This window comes from Mytilus edulis, chromosome 14 (genome assembly GCF_963676685.1).
Source record: "Mytilus edulis chromosome 14, xbMytEdul2.2, whole genome shotgun sequence".
NCBI lineage: Eukaryota > Metazoa > Mollusca > Bivalvia > Mytilida > Mytilidae > Mytilus > Mytilus edulis.
The window spans coordinates 66,280,522-66,303,489 of NC_092357.1; the positions used below are offsets into that span (position 1 = coordinate 66,280,522).

At 32.1% G+C, this 22,968-nt stretch overlaps 2 protein-coding genes across 2 annotated transcripts in view; one reads left to right on the forward strand and one right to left on the reverse strand.

Annotated features, from left to right (window-relative positions):
* The window catches only part of LOC139503289 (atrial natriuretic peptide receptor 1-like), a 53,812-nt gene extending 52,239 nt beyond the window's left edge, over window positions 1-1,573 (forward strand). Inside the window, exons 22-23 of the mRNA XM_071293049.1 lie at window positions 321-412; window positions 1,442-1,573. Coding sequence (XP_071149150.1) covers window positions 321-412; window positions 1,442-1,573 — 224 coding nt within the window. The remainder of the gene's footprint in view (window positions 1-320; window positions 413-1,441) is intronic.
* The window catches only part of LOC139503853 (homeobox protein Mohawk-like), a 360,650-nt gene that overhangs the window by 261,462 nt on the left and 76,220 nt on the right, over window positions 1-22,968 (reverse strand). The window lies entirely within an intron of this gene.

The following is a 22,968-nucleotide window of genomic DNA, read 5'->3' on the forward strand; positions in this document are numbered from 1 at the left end:
TGCCTTTTGATGTTTGATTTTCCTTTTTGAATTTTCCTCGGAGTTCAGTATGTTTGTGTTTTTACTTTTCAGTACCTAGAATCTAAACATCAAGACCATCATGTTTTATTTGTAAAGCTGATACGGAATATTTATCAACAAGGTCTTGGTATCTTCCGATGAACTCTTTTAGAAAAAGGACGAGAAGTTCTTTTAAATTAACCCTGGTTCGTCAACTTTCTGCTCAGACACTTAATTTACACTGTAACATGTTAAATAAAATATTATGAAAGAGGTTGAAAATTTGACCAGAATTGATTATGTTTTTTTTTATGTTGCAGCCATGAAGATTCATGTTAGTCCGCAGTCAAAATTACTCTTAGATGGCTTTGGATCATTCAGTCTGTCATCAAGGGGCATTGTTCAAATAAAGGTATTCGAAAAAGAAAAAAAAGAAATGCAACAATCATGATCTTTCCTAACTAGTGTTTATTCTGACAACGTAACAACAGGCAAACGTTACTCAAAATTAAAACAAATAGCACAACAAAATATTATTCCTTAGAAATTTGTGGTTCGTGACAAGTTCTTTCTCATTGCACACAGCAAATGCATCATACTTATAAAATGCATATCAATGCCATTGAGTGTCCGGCTAAGTAAACAAAATATACATAAAAGACAAGAAAATCGTTAAAGGTGTATAAAGCCATTTAAATACATTTAAAATGCAAAAATCTGTCAAACTAGAGTAGTAAACTGAAACAAAAGACCGCTGTTACTTGCTTTTTAGATAAAAAAAAAAAAAAAAAACAAACATACGAAAACAGATATCGCAAAGCATAGAAATAACAAATAACAAATTACAAATCAAGCTCGAAGTTGTCACCGATAAGCTATCGTATAGATTTTGAACGAACCAACTATGTGTAATAGGATTTATTGTTAATAGTTTTAATGTTTTAGAAATTTATACGAATCACAAGACAACCCCAGAGCACCAACAAAGAATAACAAAACAAACAAATAGTAACTGATAGCCGCTTAATGTTGAACGATTTGTTTTAAAGTAAATAAACAAAAAAAACACCACGAAAACAAATAAAAAAGACCTAATATAAAACCCACAAGAAGTGATCGGAATAATAATTGAGAATTTCTGGTATTAATTTTGAACGATATCGACCGTCAACTTTTACAGATTTGGTTTGGGATTTGTTTCTTAGAATACATTTAACTAATTCGTATTAGGAGTTAAAAAAAAAAGGGAATATTCGATTTGTCGTTCGATAGATTAATTACTGCGTTAGTGCAATAACTGATATATCGCGACGAATAGAAAATATTCGAAACCAGACATGTATACAAGAAACAATTTGTTGCCTTTAATATTGAAATATATTAAATCAATGATGATAATAATTATATTAATAATGATAATAATTTTATGCTAATTTCGAAGGGCAAAGGAGAAATGACAACGTATTGGCTATTAGGGGAATCCCCTTCTGTTGATCGCGCAGAGAATGGCGACACGTCAAATGAAATTGATTTGATTTTACAAGAAAATCGTGCTTTCCGTCCACAAGTATGATCTCGTATAACACTGGTACCCAAATCAAATATGTAAATAATTCAATCGAGAATTGTGATATATCAGCCAGAAATGAGACCATTTCACCTACAAGTAAAATTTTAACCGACATTGAAAACATTTCGACTAAAATTTCCAGTGATAATTCAACCATATTTGATAACATTTGAAGCCGAAGAGGTGCTATTCAAGTTTTTAATGATAAGATGTTTTATTAAAAGTGGAAGTGAAATATTACAACGACAAATTGGGATATTTCTGTAGAACATGTTGAAGGAACATTAGACAGTAAAAAAAAACCTGACATATCATACGACTAAAAAAATGAGAACTCATGCAGGAGGAGGCCAAACCAGTTTACTTTGACCTTTTCAGTTATGTGATATCAAACTATCCATGTCGTGCTTCTCCCTATAACTTTGATAGTTCCTTTGTAAAACTGTTACATGTAATTGCAATGATTTTATATATGTTACAGGCATTTTCTAAATTTAGGCATTTTGTAAAATGCCTTAAAATTTAAGGCATTTTCTAAAATGCCTGAAAGATTCAGTCATTTTACATAATGACTAATTTTTCTAGGAAAAATAGAAAGGCATTTTATAAAATGCCTGAAATTCTTTTATGGAATGAAATGTAAAAAAAACAATTGAAAACGTTAAACAACAGAGCAGTTTATTTATGATAATTACTGAAGAGTTTAAATAATAAAAAAATAATTTTACTGAATTATTCCAAATTCCCACAAGCTCAGAACTGGACAATTATTTGTTATTTATTAAAATGTTTTGATGGCAGAACTGAACTGTTATACAATAGTTGTCCTGAGTTCTTTCTCATTGCACACAGCAAATGCATCATACTTATAAAATGCATATCAATGCCATTGAGTGTCCGGCTAAGTAAACAAAATATACATAAAAGACAAGAAAATCGTTAAAGGCGTATAAAGCCATTTAAATACATTTAAAATGCAAAAATCTGTCAAACTAGAGTAGTAAACTGAAACAAAAGACCGCTGTTGTCACAGAAAAGCTCTTGCATTAATTTTAAACGAAGCCAAATTTCTTCTTTCGGTTTATTTTACTTGCTTTTTAGATAAATAAAAATATACAAAAACAGATTTAGAAAAGCATAGAAATAACAAATAATTAATTACAAATCAAGCTCGAAGTTGTCACCGATAAGCTATCGTATAGATTTTGAACGAACCAACTATGTGTGATAGGGTTTATTGTTAATGGTTTTAATGTTTTAGAAATGTATACAACTCACAAGACAACCCCAGAGCAACAACAAAGAATAACAAAACCAAAAATAGTAACTGATAGCCGCTTAATGTTGAACGATTTGTTTTAAAGTAAATCAACAAAAAAAACACCACGAAAACAAATAAAAAAAGACCGAATATAAAACCCACAAGAAGTGATCGGAATAATAATTGAGAATTTCTTGTATTAATTTTAAACGATATCGACCGTCAACTTTTACAGATTTGGTTTGGGATTCGTTTCTTAGAATACATTTAACCAATTCGTATTAGGAGTTAAACTAGAAGCTCTCAAGAGCCTGTATCGCTCACCTGACTCTACTTGGGGTTTTGAAATCATATAAAAAAGATAAAATTTGGCTACAAAGTAACAACACTTGGCCACCACCTCATTAGGAAAGGAACATTTATGCTATTTTTGATTTCATTCAATTCAGTGGTTCTCTAGAAGAAGACTTTTGTATGCATTTCCCATAGGGTCCTATGTTAAACAAAGTCACCCCACTGGTGGCCATCTTGGATGTTGGATCGGCTACAAAGTAACAACACTTGGTCAGCACCTCATAAGGAACATTCATACTATGTTTGGTTTCATTCCATTCAGTGGTTCTCTAAAAGAAATCATTGTATGCATTTCCCATAGGGTCGTATGTTAAACTAAGTTAAAATTCTAAATATCGTTTTCAATTTGATAGTTTAGATATTTGATCAAACTTTAAAAGTACTAAACTTAACGTGCAGTTTTGGTTATTTCGCTTTTTGAAAGTTTGATTTTTTAAATTTTTGATGAAGATATCAAAATTAGAAAAGGGGTGAAAAGAGGGGTACCTGTAAACTGCGAAACGAAATAAAACCAGAACGAAACGAAATAAAATGAAATGAACAGTTACTGTGACTTATAAGTTAATGTATAAAATAAGACAAGAGGAAGGCAGTTGTAAGCGGTGAAAAATTGGATAACAAAATAAATATTTTTCACAAAAGCGGAGAATTCATGTTAAAACAAAATGCATGGCTCTGATTATGATCATTCTTAGTTAGGAATAAAAGGCACGAAATATATCAAATCATTGTTAATTGCAAATTAAATAATTTAAAGAAGAAGTGATTTGTTTATAAAACAAATTAGACATCACAGGAGATAACAGTATATGGAAATTTTTAAGGTTTTGCATCTATTGAATTCTTTTTTTTATTTTAACCGGCATCAAACAAGTAAATTTACTCTAATCTCTAATAATTGCTTTTGTTTTTTATCTTTGACTGCATTAGTAGATTTTCTTTCGGAGTAAGTTGATGTATGATATCAACAGTGTGATGTATGGTATCAACAGTGTGATTGATGTTGAATGATATATGAGCTCGTACGGTAGATTTGCCTTTTAGAAACTCATGGACTCAAATTGTGATTTCTTCTAAATATTTATTAATTTCTGAACTATCATTCATTTTTTGAAGTGAAAGAGATGATAGTTTTGCACTGACTTTTACGAACTGAGTTATGAATTTGGCAGTTTCTTGTGTAACATTTTGAATGAAGTCATGATTATTTTGTATTTCTGACACTATGTTGTCAAAGCGTTATCTGTCTTGGAAATAAAAGATGATAGTAATTCATCATGATGAGCCATGGATTTGGCTACATTATGACTGTTTCTGGAAAGAATGTTCATATGACGTGCAAGGCGATTGACATCTTTGACAATAGCCGTTCCAAACAAACTCTTTAAAATTGAACCAATAAAATCGAACATACCTCTTTTGCTTTTGCTTTTTATCTTTTACTGCATTGGTAGATTTTCTTTCGAAACAATTTGATGTATGGTATCAACAGTGTGATTGATGTTGGATGATATATGAGCTCGTACGGTAGAAAGTTGGGATATTGCTTGATTTAAAATATAACATTGCTGGTGCACAATATCACAAGACGTATATGGTTGACTTTCTTCTTTCTTGGGAATTGGGATTTATAATGTATGATGCCAGAATTCCTGTCCAAAAAGATGTTGGGCTTTTTGGAGAAAACAACTCCATAATTAATGCGTTGTACAATTTTTCTCGTTGGCTCAACTTGTTGAATGCAAAACAGCATAATCCAGATGATTGTGGCATAACTTAAAGCACCTAAAGAAAACAGTGTCGAGATAGGAATAGCTAGTTCCTTATATCACTATAGACATGAGATTAATTCATAATTTTGACACCATGGCACATTGAAGAGGAAAAGAAATTAATAGAATTATACATGATCTAAGATATGCCATAGCAATAGAAAACACTAAACATTACATCACATTTGAGAGCTATGGAGTGTTTCTGACTAAATTGATGATTTTTTATCAATGAAGATAATATTTGATATCAGACTGACCATCGATTTGTCATAAAAATAAAACAATTTCAAGACTTTGAAGACCTTTGACTGGTCTGATTATGACCTATGACTGGTCAAAAAAAAAATTACCCTTGACTGGTACAATGTACAAAAAAAACACTGACCCTTGACTGGTCAAATAGACATGACCTTTGACTGGTCGAAAAGACTATGACCTTTGACTGGTCGAAAAAGAGAATGACCCCTGAGTGGTCCATATAACAGTGACCTATGACTGGTCCAAGTGACTATGACCCTGAGTGGTCCATATATACCGGCTCAGTATATATGAATAGTATTCTTAAATTGACTAGATCGAAGACTGGTCCAAATGACTTGCGCTTATATCTGTTAGACATAAAAATGACATGTGATTGGACAATTTGGACTATAAGAAAATATATACATGACTGAATGTAAAAATAACAATAAAACATATTTCCATTGAATGCAACTATGTAAGATCATGAATGAATGAAACTTTGTACAATATCTACTTATGGAACAACCTTAAGGAATAAATTTTTGACTGGACGTCTGCGGCGAGTGTCCTTCTGTGTCCTGGTTGCATAAAATTGTCTGATGATTTCAGTGGGGATATGTTCTTTGGGTTCCCATGTTTTCTCTGTATAACCAGCCCATTTTATTAGAAACTGGTTTTCCTTGTTTTTTTCTGACCTAGAGAATACGACTGATTTCGTATGGTTTGTTTTGATTAATGTCTTGAATCGCATCATCTTGAACATGAGCATCGGTGACAGTATTATCTTGATCATTTAGCTGGTGATTTTGATCAATTTGTTGGTCGTTTTGTGGAGGTTGCACAAAGTTTGGTGGTACGATGTGCATTGGATCTTGACGAGGAACATCATCATCCGGTGCACCAAGGTCTCGTCTATGGTCAGGAGGGTGATAGAGTTTAAGTCTGTTTGCATTTATCATACTTTTTAGTTCTTTGTTATTGCTACATCTTCTTAGTTTGTATGTATGATTTAGGCCTTTTCTTGCAATGTAAAATGGTCCATCAAATCTCCTGTGTAGCTTTGATGACAATCCTACAGGGACTTTTGGGGTATATAATAAGACCTGGTCTTGTATTTCAAAGGTAGGCAACTCTGTATTTTTGTCATAATGCAATTTCTGGTATTCCTGTGCATGTTTAAGATTTTCTGTAGCTAAAGTTCTAGCTATCTTCAGGTTGTCTAGCACATTTTTGATATGGTGTACAAGATTCTTATTAATATCAGATTTTGGAATAAGACTTGTATCAAGTGGAAGATTCATTTCCTTGCCAAAAACAAGATAAAAAGGACTGAACTCTAATGATGCTGAAGGAGTCATACGAAAGGCCATAAGAATACCTGGGAGAAGTTCAGGCCAATTAAGCTGATTTTCATGCACAAGAGTTCGCATGCACTGAATTATAGTTTTATTAGTGCGTTCTGCCACAGAATTAGTTTGAGGATGGTAGCTACTAGTAAAAGAATGTTTTACATTGTAGATTTGGTTGATTGCAGCAACAAGATTTCTCTGTGTAGTATTCGAGATATTTCTTCAGCACCCTCAGATCTAACTGGAAAGGCTTCTGTCCTTTTACTGAAAAAATCAACTTTTATGAGTATATAACGGTATGATTCTTTTATAAGTGCCTGGAATGGTCCTATGATATCAAGGTGCCATCAACAGAAAGTTTCTTGAATTGGCATGTTTGTTAGTGGGACTCTCTTTGTATGTGCTGGCTGTTTTGCTCTTTGGTACATACCACACCCCTTATATAGTCGGCAACTGCTTCGTACATACCAGGAAAGAAGTATTTTTGCTGCATCGCAAAATATGTCCTGTCAAAACCAAAATGTCCAAGATTGTGGTAAGAAGCTAGAACATCATTTCTCTATTTTCTAGGTAAAGCCAGTTGTTTTATAGAGTAATCTTTTGTGTTTCACCCCTCTAGAACGAGGTTGGAAGAAGTGATAAAGAACTCCATATAGTAAGCAATAATGTTGGAAATCATGTTTCACCTTGTCTGCACGTTCTTTATCTTCAAGTAGGGTGTCATTTGAAAGATATGTGTACATGTATTTATAATCAGGACAATCTTTTTGAGCACCTCCTATATTTTCAGTGGTGATGTTGAATTCAGTGGGAGTGTCTATTGCAGCTAAAATAGGTCTTTGAATAGGTGGGTTTTAAGTGAAGAAAAATGTAACCTCGACAGGTTCAGAATTATTTGGCTCAGATGTTGAAAGTTGATTAACATTAATAGAAGGAATGCTGTCCTCTGGCTCTGGCAGATTGTTATCAGTATGAGGTACTCCCTGCGGGACAGACAGTCTGCATTTGTGTTTTTACTATCTCTATATACGGAAACATATTTCATATTCGTACCCTTGTAATAAAACAGACCAGCGAGCCAATCTACCTGTAGACTGCTTAATACTAGAAAACCATTTGAGAGCGTGATGGTCAGTGTAGATTTTCAAGTGACTAATTCCTTCTAAGACAGCTAGACACTCTTTTTCACTGATAGACCATTTACTTTCTGATTGTGAGAGAGAACGACTGTTGTAAGCACAGACTCTTTCCCTACCTTACCTTCCGAATCAAACTAACCTAAGATATACCCTATGGCAGTTCCACTAGCATCTGTAGTGATAATGAAAGGTTTAGATAAGTCCGCATAGGCAAGTATAGGAGGTGAACAGAGTGCATCTTTAAGTTTGTCAAAATATTTTTTACATTTTTCTGACCACTCAAATGGAACATCCTTCTTTGTAAGATTTGTAAGAGGTTTGGCTATGTATGCCAATTTTTTAATGAACCTGCGATAGTAGTTACAGGTTACAGAGACCTAGAAAGCTTCTGACCTGTGTCTCAGTTTTTTGGTACTGGGAAAGATTTGATAGCTTCAATTTTAGATTAATCAACCTTGACACCTTTCCTTGAAATTCTGTGACCAAGGTAAAGAACCTCTTTTTGTGCAAATTCACATTTGCTTGGTTTCGGAGTGAAGCCTGCTGATAAGAGTCTATCAAAAACTAACTGAAGATGTTTCATATGTTCCTCAAAGTTTCTACTGATTACCAGAATGTCATCTACATATACCAAAGCCATTTGGTAATTAAGACCATGTAACACATGAGTGAGCATATGCTGAAATGAAGCAGGTGCTGATGATATACCAAAAGGAAGTCTCTTCCATTGATATACACCACTACGAAGGCTGACCTGTGAGCAGTAGAAGGGTCAAGGCCGCACTGCCAATAGCCTAAGAAAAGGTCCAAAACTAAAAACTTGAGCCTTGCATTTACCAATAGAGTCAAAGACATCCTCAAGACGAGGCAAAAGGAAAAAATGTGTTGCCGAGACTTGATTAAGGGATCTAAAATCACAACAAAATCTGTTTTCTTACGATACATGACGACCGGTGCCCCCCATTTACTGTTTGATTCCTCAATGATGTCATATCTAAGTAGATCCTCAATTTGCTTGTTCATTTCCTCTAAGACATGAGGTGACTGACGATAAAATCTCTTTCTGATGGGTTAGGCGTTCCCGGTGTCTATTTTATGTTGGTAGACATTAGTGTGGCCAAACTCACTCATGTCTTTGACAAAAACTTTCCTTTTTTTATTGAGAAAGTGTGTTAGAGTTGATTTTTGTTGATCTGTTAGATCAGAATTGTCTAGATGATTACCTTAGGTGTATTTGGTACTCAATGCTTTTCAAATTCGTACTTTATTTGGCCTTTTTAACATTTTTTTATTCGAGCGTCACTGATGAGTCTTTTGTAGACGAAACGCGCGTCTGGTGCATATATAAAATTTCAATCCTGGTATTTATGATGAGTTTATTATTAAAGTTTAATGTGTACTTGTCCATGTTCTTATCAACCAAAGAAGTATCTTGACTATGTTCAGAGTTGTCCACTTTCTGACTAAGTGAAGTAACAAAATCTGAGTTAACAGGAGAAACAGAAGCTAATACAGAATTTGCTGGTAAGAAAACTCCTTTCTTAGTAGGATTCATGATTCGCATGAGAGACTTATTCCCATTGACAAATGAAATGCAACATTTTGCACCAGCTAAGGACTGCTGAGGCAAACTTGACATAGGTTCCAGAATGGCAACCTTACCTTGAACCCTCTAGGCTCTAATGGGATTCTCCACTTGAGAAAGAGGTGGAATAGTGATAGAAGAAATAGTCCTTTCAAAACCTGAATTCATTTCAACTGATGTGTAATTTTTTGTTCCTGTTTAAGGAATGAATAAGTTTTTTCGTCAAAGTCAAGATGGATTCTGTTGTGTTTTAGAAAGTCATGCCCTAATATAATTTTTTGTTGCTTGTGATTTAAGATATGCAATTTCTGTTTACTTGTTACATTACCTAGTGTGACATGAAGGGTAACAACTCCTATCATGTTATGTACTTCACCCACAGCTTCATTGAAATATGGTTTACGAAAACGTTTACTCTTTATGCCTAAATTTTCTAACAAGCTTACAGAACAGCAGCCGACTAAAGCACCACTGTCCACTAAACAGATGATCAAATTGCTGTTTATACTTGCTAGAACAGAATTGCCATTCAAATGAACTAATTGCCAATTTTTTGCACTTCTATTTCTTTTAGAGATCTGGGTGTTGTTGGTGTTTGGGGCTGATTTCACACAATTCTTGCGAATAATGTGCCTATCCATACTCTGGATAGGCGCGTTTCCCGAGTAATCATTGCCTGAGCGGTTAGGGATTTGAATTTCCCTCATTTTTTGCTCGCACACCTCATTGTAGTGACCAATTTTGTCACAATGGAAGCATTTGACCTTAAAAGCTGGACTTTGTCTTTTTATCTTACAGAACTTAACACATCCCCTGCATCTGTCACTCTGTCTTTATCTCCTATCATATTGCAGGTTTTGTCTTTCCTGTATTTGTGGCTTAGTCTGCATGGACATTACTTCTTGTCGGACAATACTTTTAAAGGATTCAGCTAAGGAAGAACATAACGCAGAAATATCATTAGCACTAAAATTTGGGTTTGCATTAGCATGATTATTATGGTTACAGTTGGGTGCAGACCAAGCATTACATGTAGACGGGCCGAAAAAGTTAACGCGGCGTTTACTCGCGTGCACTTCATGTAAACGCCGCGTTAACTCTGCGTTAACTCCGAAATTGCAGTAGACATTAAAAGTAAACGGGCGTTTACTTTCGCGTTTACCTCCGCGTTAACGCAAAAACGGCGCGTCTTCTAATTTTGTAAAGAGTAAACGGGCGTTTACTTTCCCGTTTACCTCTGCGTTAACGTGAAAAGATGCGCGTCTTCTATTTTCGTAAAAAGTAAACGCACGTTTACTGTTTGTAGTAAACGCGCGTTAACGCAGATTGTCATCGTATCCTGGATACACTGACCTAAAATATCAAATGATAATGTACATCAACATTAAATGACCAACTGGTCATTTCCGCTCGATATATTGACGATTACAGTTAATTATAAATGTTATCACACATCTGTAATTAATTGAAAAATAATTAAAGTAAATTTCTTGTTCTTCGCAAATAAATAGTTTAAGTATGTTTATTCAAATAATTTAATCCTCACCATAATCAAACAGTTTTCTCATCTAAGACAGTCTGACTCGTAAAACAAAATTATTTGATTTCTTTAACCAAAACGGACCATATTTACCCTTTATCAAGTTATCTATTTAGTAGTAATTCAGTTATATTTTTATGTCATAATGGACCATATAATACAATTGAAAGCAATTTTTGAACCAGCATGACCTCTTTTATTTAAAATATTGAATTGTAAACAAATTTCAGTAGTTTTCATTTTTAATGAAATTTGTTTACGATTCAATATTTTAAATAAAAGAGGTCATGCTGGTTCAAAAATTGCTTTCAATTGACTGACCGCTTAGTAAATGAGTTAAATGTTTATGTAAGGACTGATGGTATAATACAAAAGGTATCAATATTTGAATATTATGACTAAAAAATTTTGTTCGCATAAATTTAGAGTGCCAGCATGTACTTTTTTATTCAAAATATTGAATTGAAGCAAATTTCAGTAGTTTTCACACCTCAGACTGACTCTTATTATAAAATTTTTTGTCCGCAAAAACCAAAACTGAAAATATAAGCATTTTAGTATGTGAATCTATATAGCCAAAAAGTAAATAAGTTATATTTTCATGTAAGGATTGATTGTATAATACAAAAGGTAGCAATATTTGAATATTATGACTAAAAAACTTTGTTCGCATCAATTTAGAGTGCCAGCATGTCCTTTTTTTATACAAATTATTTAATCGTAAACCAATTTCAGTAGTTTTCATACCTCAGACTGACCCGCATTATAAAATCATAAGTCATCAACATTAAAATTGACCATATAAGCACTTTATTATGTAAATCTGTATATTAATTGCTTAGTAAATGAGTTATATTTTCATGTAAGGATTGATTGTATAAGTAAAAAGATAGCAATATTTGAATATTATGACTAAAAAGTTTTGTTCTCATCAATTTAGAGTTCCAGCATGTCCTTTTTTTATTCAAAATAATGAATTGTAAACAAAATTAAGTAGTTTTCATACCTCAGACAGACTCATATAATAAAATTATTTGTCCGCAACAACCAAAATTTACCATAAGCACTTTATTATATAAGTCTATATAGCCATATGAAAAATGAGTTATATTTTCATGTAAGGATTGATTGTATTATATAAAAGGTAGCAATATTTGAATATTATGACTTAAAAAAATTGGTTCGCATCAATTTAGAGTGCCAGCATGTACTTTTTTATACAAATTATTGAATCGTAAACCAATTTAAGTAGTTTTCATACCTCAGACTGACTCGTATTATAAAATTATTTGTTTCGCAACAACCAAAACTGACCATATTAGCATTTTGTTATGTAAATCCATATAGTCACATAGTAAATGAGTTATATTTTCATATAAGAATTGATAGTATTATATAAAAGTTAGCAATATTTGAATATTATGACTAAAAAAAATTGGTTCGCATCAATTTAGAGTGCCAGCATGTACTTTTTTATACAAATTATTGAATCGTTAACCAATTTCAGTAGTTTTCATACCTCAGACTGACTCGTATTATAAAATTTTTTGTTTCATAACAACCAAAACTGACCATATTAGCATTTTATTATGTAAATCTATAAAGTCACTTAGTAAATGAGTTATATTTTCATGTAAGAATTGATTGTATAATACAAAAGGTAGCAATATTTGAATATTATGACTAAAAAGTTTTGTTCGCATCAATTTAGAGTTCCAGCATGTCCTTTTTTATTCAAAATATTGAATTGTAAAAAAAATTCAGTAGTTTTCATACCTCAGACAGACTCATATAATAAAATTATTTGTCCGCAACAACCAAAATTTACCATATAAGCACTTTATTATATAAGTCTATATAGCCATATGGTAAATGAGTTATATTTTCATATAAGGATTGATAGTATTATATAAAAGGTAGCAATATTTGAATATTATGACTAAAAAAAATTGGTTCGCATCAATTTAGAGTGCCAGCATGTTCTTTTTTATACAAATTATTGAATCGTTAACCAATTTAAGTAGTTTTCATACCTCAGACTGACTCGTATTATAAATCTATTTGTTTTGCAACAACCAAAACTGACCATATTAGCATTTTATTATGTAAATCTATAAAGTCACATAGTAAATGAGTTATATTTTCATGTAAGAATTGATTGTATAATACAAAAGGTAGCAATATTTGAATATTATGACTAAAAAGTTTTGTTCGCATCAATTTAGAGTTCCAGCATGTCCTTTTTTATTCAAAATATTGAATTGTAAACAAAATTCAGTAGTTTTCATACCTCAGACAGACTCATATAATAAAATTATTTGTCCGCAACAACCAAAATTTACCATATAAGCACTTTATTACATAAGTCTATATAGCCATATGGTAAATGAGTTATATTTTCATGTAAGGATTGATTGTGTTATATAAAAGGTAGCAATATTTGAATATTATGACTAAAAAAAATTGGTTCGCATCAATTAAGAGTGCCAGCATGTACTTTTTTATACAAATTATTGAATTGTAAACCAATTTAAGTAGTTTTCATACCTCAGACTGACTTGTATTATAAATCTATTTGTTTCGCAACAACCAAAACTGACCATATAAGCATCTTTTTATGTAAATCTATATAGTCACATAGTAAATGAGTTATATTTTCATGTAAGGATTGATTGTATTATATAAAAGGTAGCAATATTTGAATATTATGACTAAAAAAAATTGGTTCGCATCAATTTAGAGTGCCAGCATGTACTTTTTTATACAAATTATTGAATCGTTAACCAATTTAAGTAGTTTTCATACCTCAGACTGACAAGTATTATAAAATTATTTGTTTCGCAACAACCAAAACTGACCATATTAGCATTTTATTATGTAAATCCATATAGTCACATAGTAAATGAGTTATATTTTCATATAAGGATTGATAGTATTATATAAAAGGTAGCAATATTTGAATATTATGACTAAAAAAAATTGGTTCGCATCAATTTAGAGTGCCATCATGTACTTTTTTATACAAATTATTGAATCGTTAACCAATTTAAGTAGTTTTCATACCTCAGACTGACTCGTATTATAAAATTATTTGTTTCATAACAACCAAAAATGACCATATTAGCATTTTATTATGTAATTCTATAAAGTCACATAGTAAATGAGTTATATTTTCATGTAAGGATTGATTGTATTATATAAAAGGTAGCAATATTTGAATATTATGACTAAAAAAAATTGGTTCGCATCAATTAAGAGTGCCAGCATGTACTTTTTTATACAAATTATTGAATTGTAAACCAATTTAAGTAGTTTTCATACCTCAGACTGACTTGTATTATAAATCTATTTGTTTCGCAACAACCAAAACTGACCATATTAGCATTTTATTATGTAAATCCATATAGTCACATAGTAAATGAGTTATATTTTCATATAAGGATTGATAGTATTATATAAAAGGTAGCAATATTTGAATATAATGACTAAAAAAAATTGGTTCGCATCAATTTAGAGTGCAATCATGTACTTTTTTATACAAATTATTGAATCGTTAACCAATTTAAGTAGTTTTCATACCTCAGACTGACTCGTATTATAAAATTATTTGTTTCATAACAACCAAAAATGACCATATTAGCATTTTATTATGTAAATCTATAAAGTCACATAGTAAATGAGTTATATTTTCATGTAAGAATTGATTGTATAATACAAAAGGTAGCAATATTTGAATATTATGACTAAAAAGTTTTGTTCGCATCAATTTAGAGTTCCAGCATGTACTTTTTTTATTCAAAATATTGAATTGTAAACAAAATTCAGTAGTTTTTATACCTCAGACAGACTCATATAATAAAATTATTTGTCCGCAACAACCATAACTGACCATATATAGCACTTTTTTATGTAAATCTATATAGCTGCATATTAAATGAGTTATATTTTTTCATGTAAGGATGGATTGTATAATACAAGGGATAGCAATATTGGAACAGTATGAATAAACAAAATTGTTCGTATCAATTAAGAGTGCCAGCATGTACTTTTTTATACAATTATTGAATCGTAAACCAATTTCAGTAGTTTTCATACCTCACACTGACTCGTATTATAAAATTATTTGTCCGCAACAACCAAAACTGACCATATAAGCACTTTATTATGTAAATCTATATAGTTGCATAGTAAAAGAGTTGTATTTTCATGTAAAGATTGATTGTATAAATTAAACGGTAGCAATATTGGAACAGTATGAATAAAAAAATTGGTTCGCATCAATTTAGAGTGCCACAATGTCCTTTTTTTTTATTCAAAATATTGAATTGTAAACAAAATTCAGTAGTTTTCATACCTCAGACTGATTCATATAATAAAATTATTTGTCCCCAACAACCATAACTGAGCACTTTTTTTTATGTAAATCTATATAGCTGCATAGTAAATGAGTTATATTTTAATTTAATGATTAATTGTATTATATAAAACTGAAAGGTAGCAATTTTTGATTAGTATGATTATAAAAATTTGTTGGCATCAATCATGTCAATTTAGAGATCCACCATGTCCTTTTTTATTCAAAATATTGAATTGAAACAAATTTCAGTAGTTTTCATACGACTGACTCGTATTATAAAATTATTTGTCCGGAACAACCAACACAGACCATATTAGCACTCTTTATAGTTGAATAGTAAATCAGTTATAAATCCATGCAAAGGATCGCAATATTTTAAATTGACGGAATGGTACAAATGACGTACATACTTATGTTTAAAACACTTTATAAATATCCCTGTACAATTTACGTTTGATAATTTGTCAAAACAGAAGCTTAAATCATGTTAATCCAAGACAAACGAGGGGAATTTCGATTAAAAATTATGTATTAAATGCACGGAGTTATAGTTAGGAATTCGAAGAGACAATTAAAAATGGGGAAAGAAACAACGTAAACCAGGATGTTTATATCCCATCATATAAAAATATGTTTCCGATGTCTCGGATAACCTTTCTTTCCGTATCGATATTTGTACACGTAACTTTTGAAAAGAAAATATAGAAAATCTGCTAATAAGTAAAAATAATGGACTTAATGGAACTGATTGTGTGTGATTGAATAAAATTAATATTCGAATTAAAAGAGTTTTTGAATTGTTCTGGTTTAAAACGTAAAATACGTAAAATACAAAGACTAAAGGTCGTTTTTATAAAATAAATGAACAAATGAACTTGAAGTTTATTTCTAAATTTAGCCAATCAGTTAACGCGAAAAGTAAACGCACGTTTACTTTCAAGTGCACGTAAAAATACACTTTTAAAATCTGTAGTAAACGCCCGTTTACTTTTAAGTGCACGTAAAAATCAATTTAACGAATTCTGAAGTAAACGCCCGTTTACTACTGACTAAACGGACACAAAGTAAACGCCCGTTTACTCGGGTAGACATTAGAAATTTCCATTTCGACCGCGTTAACGTAATTATAGTAAACGGGCGTTTACTAGTAAACGGGAAATTTGAAGTTAACTAACGAAATATGTGCACGCGGCGTTAACTTGCGTTTACTATATGTAATGCTTGGTCTGCACCCAACTGTATGTGTACATGAATTTGTGACATTTTGCGAACAATAACTATTTAGAGCTTGTCTCTCAAAAGGATTACAACTTAATATGTTGTTTGCAATCTCTACTGATTGCCTAAGTTCATTAAATATTTTTGGGTTTCGCGAAATGACATGTGGCCTCAAGTTCTGTGACATGCCATTGATAGCCAATTCTATTACAGCACTCTCTGGTAATTCTGCTGCTCCAACTGCGAGTTGTTGTATGCGGATAAGGTATTGATTCCCGCTCTTAATTGAAAATTCGTGCATGGATATTCTCTTTATATGTTCCAAATTCAGGGGCGGATGCAGGGGGTGTAAAGGCCGTATCCCTTTGATCGCCCAATTGTTTGTTTTTTTTTTTATCTCTGCAATAACTATTTAATTTTCGCAATTAATACCCCTTCCCAAATCAAAATTCCTGGATCCGACCTTAAATTGGCAGCTGTAAAATAACTGCCCTTTGTTATGGAACGCCGACACTGTCTTATTATGACATTTCTCATTATACGATGTCGTTTTACCCTTATATGATGTGCAAATGACATTATGTGATGTGCACTTGTCCTGATATGATGTACACTTGTCATTATGTGATATGAACTTGTCCTTATATGATGTACACTTGTCATTATATGATGTGAAGTTGTCTTTATATGCTGTCCAAACACATTTATATGAGGTGCAAACATCTTTATATCATGTCCACAATTCATTATATGATGTGCTCTCTCCATTATGTTATGTGATTGAGTCCTTATATTATGTGATGCTTTCCTTATACGATGTAGAAACGGCATTACGTGATGTGCAATCACCTTTATATGATGACAATTTGACATTATCTGATGTGCAAATTATATTAAATGATGTGCAAATCATCTTATATGACGTGCAAATTATCTTATATGATGTTCAAATGGTCTTATATGATGTGCAAATTATCTTATATTATGTACAGATGTCTTTATATTATGTGCAAACTTCTTTATATTATGTGCAAACTTCTTTATATGATGTGAACTTATCCTTATGTTATGTGCTAACATCGTTATATGATGTGATTATGTCATTATATTATGACAATGTTATATGATGTCAGAACATCATTATGATGATGTCGAAACATCATTATGATGATGTGCATTCATCGTCCTTATGGTCAATGAACATGATTACGATTAAAGCGATTACTCACTACGTCAGAACTGATTCCGATCTGCTTCTGCGGAGTAACAAGCAGGCTCATATTTTTAGCTGTCGTTTGGAAAATGGTTGAGATTTCAAAAAGAGATAAACCTTGGCATGTTAGTACCTCGTTTTAAGATGTAAAAAAACATCTGATATCGTTGGAAAAATGTCAAAATATATGAATTGCAACGTTTTGTTTCAATCGACTGGTATAAAATAATAAACATACCGAGTCAAAATTGCCCAAAAAGGACCTTTACTATAGAGTATACTCATAAACATTGCACTATTTTTATTTTTTTTTTAAATCTATTATAGTTTCCAGGATAAACGGAAAATATTAAAAGCCGCTACCGTAAATCTTCACTTTGAAAAATTCAAAACACAACTCTCTATCTGTAAGAGAACAAAAGGTTTCAGTAAACAATAAATAAATGCAGTGTTTAAGTTCATTTAGACACCAATCTGATTAGATTACATGTAGGTATTGTGTGTTCAAGCTTTGCTTACGCCAATCTGAAAACGCTCATTTCAAGACCATTTGGATTCTCTGGTTTTGTCGGATTGATCCACACCTTCAAAAATATGAAGGCTGAAATTTCATTGACTGATGTAATATTAACCAGGACAGAAAGTTAAACGAAGTGTTGTCAGATCCTTGTAACCAAAACTTAGACAGATGATCTGTACATTATATATTAATCATTTGTTAGACACCGACTGTAGGGTGGGTAGGAGCACGTGTATTTTCTTGATGGACTTTAACATGTTTAATAAAAAAAAAAAAAAGAACATGGTTTTTTTTTTTTTTTATTTCATTATTGTTTTATTTTCCCCTGATTTTAAATGGAAACAAACTATTTCGCTTCCCTTCTGAAAATATAAAATCTCTTTCAAGAAATTTGGAATCAAACATTTATGAAAAATGTTGCACCCCCCCCCCCCCCCCCCCCCCCTCACCAAAAAATAAGCGGCTTCCCACAAAACCTTTTATTTTGCGGGTTACTGCATGTGGTGGTGCTTTTCGTGGTCGCATAGAGTGGGAGAGGTCATGGGTTCGACCCCCGGCTGGGTCAAATCCAAAGACTTTCAAATTGATATTTTCTGCTTCCCTGCTTAGCACGCGAAATTTAGGAATAAGAGCAAAAGCTGGTCGGCTCGAAATCAGAAGAATTTGTCCGGATAAGGTGACATGTCTTCCTTCGGAAAGTTAACTTGTGAACTAGCATGTTAAAAATCCGGCTCATGGTGTCGGTCTAGTACAAAGCAGGGTTAATATTCATATCACATTACAGCGATTTTCCTAATGAATATAGTTTAAAGGTTTGATTGGCTTGATTGCTTTGTTTTTATAACTGTTTGCTCATGCATTTTAATTAAGTTTTACAATTCTAATCAACAGATAGGCTGGGTTTCAGTTTGTATGATGTTATTGAATGCTTGAACAAACATTTATACAAACAAAGCAAGCAATTCAACCAAACCTTTAAACTACATACATTAGGAAAATAGCTGTAACATGTTCTTGTACGAATATGCATATCAATTTGCCGCTGCACATCAAGCATCCATTCATAACCGTTTATACTGAAGTTGTGAAATATATGCACGAAAACATAATAAAAAACTGAAAGCAAATGAAATACACCGAGTTGAAGTTCATTCCATATCCCCCCCTTTAAACCATTTCGGATGAAAGAGATGGGCACTCGCTGGTCGAGTGGTGTAAATAGTCGAAATACTGTATCACTAGTCTGTCGACACTTAGGTGTGTGAGTCCGAATACCGCATGTGGCAGGTAAGCTCGACTCCTATCTTAATTGACCAGCATTGTCAGTTTTCCAAACGAAGGTCGGGTGGTCTGTCTGGGAACTTCGGCTTCCTCCACCAATATAAACTCACCGCCAGTGGCGTTAAATATTAATCAATCAACAAATTAATCAATCAATCATCCATACCGGTATAATTATGGCCTCTAAATCTATATCTTTATTCTCATCAAGTCAATGTATGACATCAGTATAATAACTTTACAATATATACAAAACAAGAGAGAGAGGTTTCAAAAGTCTTTAGTCAGGAGGACAAACGCGTGTGTTTATATTTTTTTTTATAAATGAACAAAGCTTTTTCAGGACTGGTTTTCGAGTACTCGACACACTATATTAAAAAATTTAAGATATATTTCTTATTCTCTGTCCAGATCTTCTGGTATAGTTCCGTTAAGTCCTGTAATATTTTTACTAAGATTTTTTTTTAGTCAATCAAAAGTCAAGAAAATAGAAAAGGTGATAAGTTTTCTCCTTGTCGAACACCATTGTCACAAGCAAGCAAGTATTCCGAATTATAATTACTAAAAGATGCAAGCGAAATCGCGGAACAATTGGGCAAGTGTTGAAACAAAGAGTGTGGACACAGTAATAAGGTGGACACAGTAAGGATTTGGACACGGTTAATACATTTAATTCTTTTTCTTTAAAGAGACGAAAACGAGGAACATAATGCAAAAGACGGGCATCACCCCATTCATCTCTGTTGGAAAATAAAAATATCAAATACCCTAAATTGAAAAAGTGTGGCAAAGTGTGATTTTCAGTGTTTGTTTGTTTTTTTTTTTTTTTTGCCCTTTTAACTAAATAACCGTATGCACTATGTAAAATCCTTTGACATTACCGAAAAGGATCAAAATGAGTACACAATGAAAAAAATCCCATCTAATCGGATGAAAAATAACCAAAAAACTTCACCAGGAATCACCTCCTTTGTATCTCAGAAACCGTTGACGCCACTCCAAATCTGTTGACATACTCAAGTTGCAGAATTTTATCAGCAATTAAAAAATCTCCCTTAAAATAAGTTGAAAATAAACAATCTGTATATACAAATATGTGAACATTACCCAACCTGGCCATTTCGCATTTCGCGGGCAGTACGTGGACTAAGCATGCGTCTCCGAATTTGGATATTTTGGCTTTTTCTGTGGAAAAAAGATTGTTTCAAAGACAAATTAAGGAAGTACAAAACACTATATGTATACGTTATATCACAAATATTTCCGACTTTGTATGGTTTTGGAGGAGTGACACTACATTATACATCTTACCATTTATATCATTCAATAACATTTTATAAAACAAACCATCTCGTCAAATTATGCATGAGTAGATAATTTTATAGCTATTGTGAAATATTTTTAAAACTGACTGTGAGTTCAATGGTGTATTCAATGGTGTATTTTGCAAGGAATAGAAATAAGAAGATGTGGTATGAGAGCCAATGAGAAAACTCTCAATCCAATCATAATTTGTAAGGGTAAACAACCATAGGTCAAAGTACGACCTTCAACACGTAGCCTTTGCTTAACCCAAATAGCAAGCTATAAAGAGCCTCAAAATTTGTTTTATCATATTTTCGCCACAGCCGGAAATTTCTCCAATTAGCTCCTGTATTAATTGATCTTAATCTCCCTCCGAAATGTTTGAAACGTTGATCTTGTTAAATTGCATTGTCTCATTTTTCTTATTAATTGTACTCTCGCTAGCGATAGACACATATTTGAGTCGGGTTTAAAGTTTACAGAAGCAGATCGGAATCAGTTATGACGTAGACAGTAATCGTTCTAATCGTAATCATGTTCATTGACCATAACGACGATGAAAGCACATCATATAATGACGTTTCGACATCATGATATAATGAAGTAAACCAAACCACATCAAATAAGATTACAAGCACATAATATAATGACACAACCACATCATATAAAGATATTTGCACATAATATAATGGTAACTGCACATCATATAATAATATGTCCACATCATATAAGTATATTTGCACATGATATAAGTATATTTGCACATCATATAAGGATTTGTGCACGTAATATAAGTACATTTGCACATCATATAAGAATGTTTGCACATCATATAACTACATTCGCACATTATATAAGTACATTTGCACATCATATAAGTATATTTGCACATCATATAAGTATATAAGCACATCATATAAGTATATATGCACATCAAATAGGTATATATGCGCATCATATAAGTATGTTTGCACATCATATAATGATGTTTGCACATCATATAATAATGTTTGCACATCATATAATGATGTTTGCACATCATATAAGGATATTTACACATCATATAAAGGTATTTGTACATCATATAATGCCAAGTGTACATCATATAAAGGTAAATGCACATCATAAAATGAAAATGGTCATAACAAGACAGTGTTGGCGTTCCATACTTTGTTGTCTAAAAGTTAAATCATATCGTGTTAAAATTATGTATTATTTTTAAGTACATAAATATCATCAATCGATTATGCACTTTATATCTCGTGTACATCACTACATATTTCAGGAAAAAATGTTTTTAATGTTTTATTAATTTATTAATTTAGTACTCATGTACTGAACAACTGCACGAGATAAAATATAATAGTACAATGTACTAAGTCTATTCACTTTACAGTCCTTAACACTGTCTTCATTCTACTGAAGTTAAAATAATCCCAAAGGAAGCTTTCAAGTACTTTGATCATGTCATTTGAGAGACCAAAGGATGTTCATGCTTTGATATGCCCACGTGATATGTTCTTTGAAAGTAGTGCAACAAAGTGAATCAATACCACAAAAATGAATATTAACTACTATTTATAGCGATGCTTGAATATGATATCAGATAGTACTTTTCCAGGTAGTTTGTTCATTCAAATAAATACAACAATATGAATAGACTCATCCTAGATACCAGGATTAAAGTTGTGTAGGCCATTTGTGCGTTTCGTCTACAAAAGACAGACAAAAGATACCAAAGGGACAATCAAAATCATAAAAGTAGAAAATAAACTGACAATACAATGTCAAAGTAAAAAGCCAAATAGAAAAACAAACAATAAATCACAAAACACAACGTAGAAACTAAATACTGAGTAGCAAGAATCCAACCAAATACTGGAGGTGATCTCAGGTGCCCCAAAAAGACTAATCGGTCACTCTCGAATCAAACAGTTAAAAAGGCCAAGTAAAGTCGGAAATTGAAAGAAAAAAATACGTTATATTGACAAAGAATGGCCACAACAAATGGATAAATTTCACGAGTAAAACTTATCTCAAGTCTGTATTATAAGTTTCACATAATATAATGGAATCTAATATGAACAAGCACTGATCGTCGAGGGACCTCTAGTGTAAGGGTCTGCATGCGTTCTACAGATTTATTGATTAATAAAAAGAGAGAATAATAAAAAAAGAAAATTGACGAAAATAGGCCAACACTTTTTAAATAAAGAGAAAATTTGCCCTATTTGGACCCTTTTATATGTATCGACCAA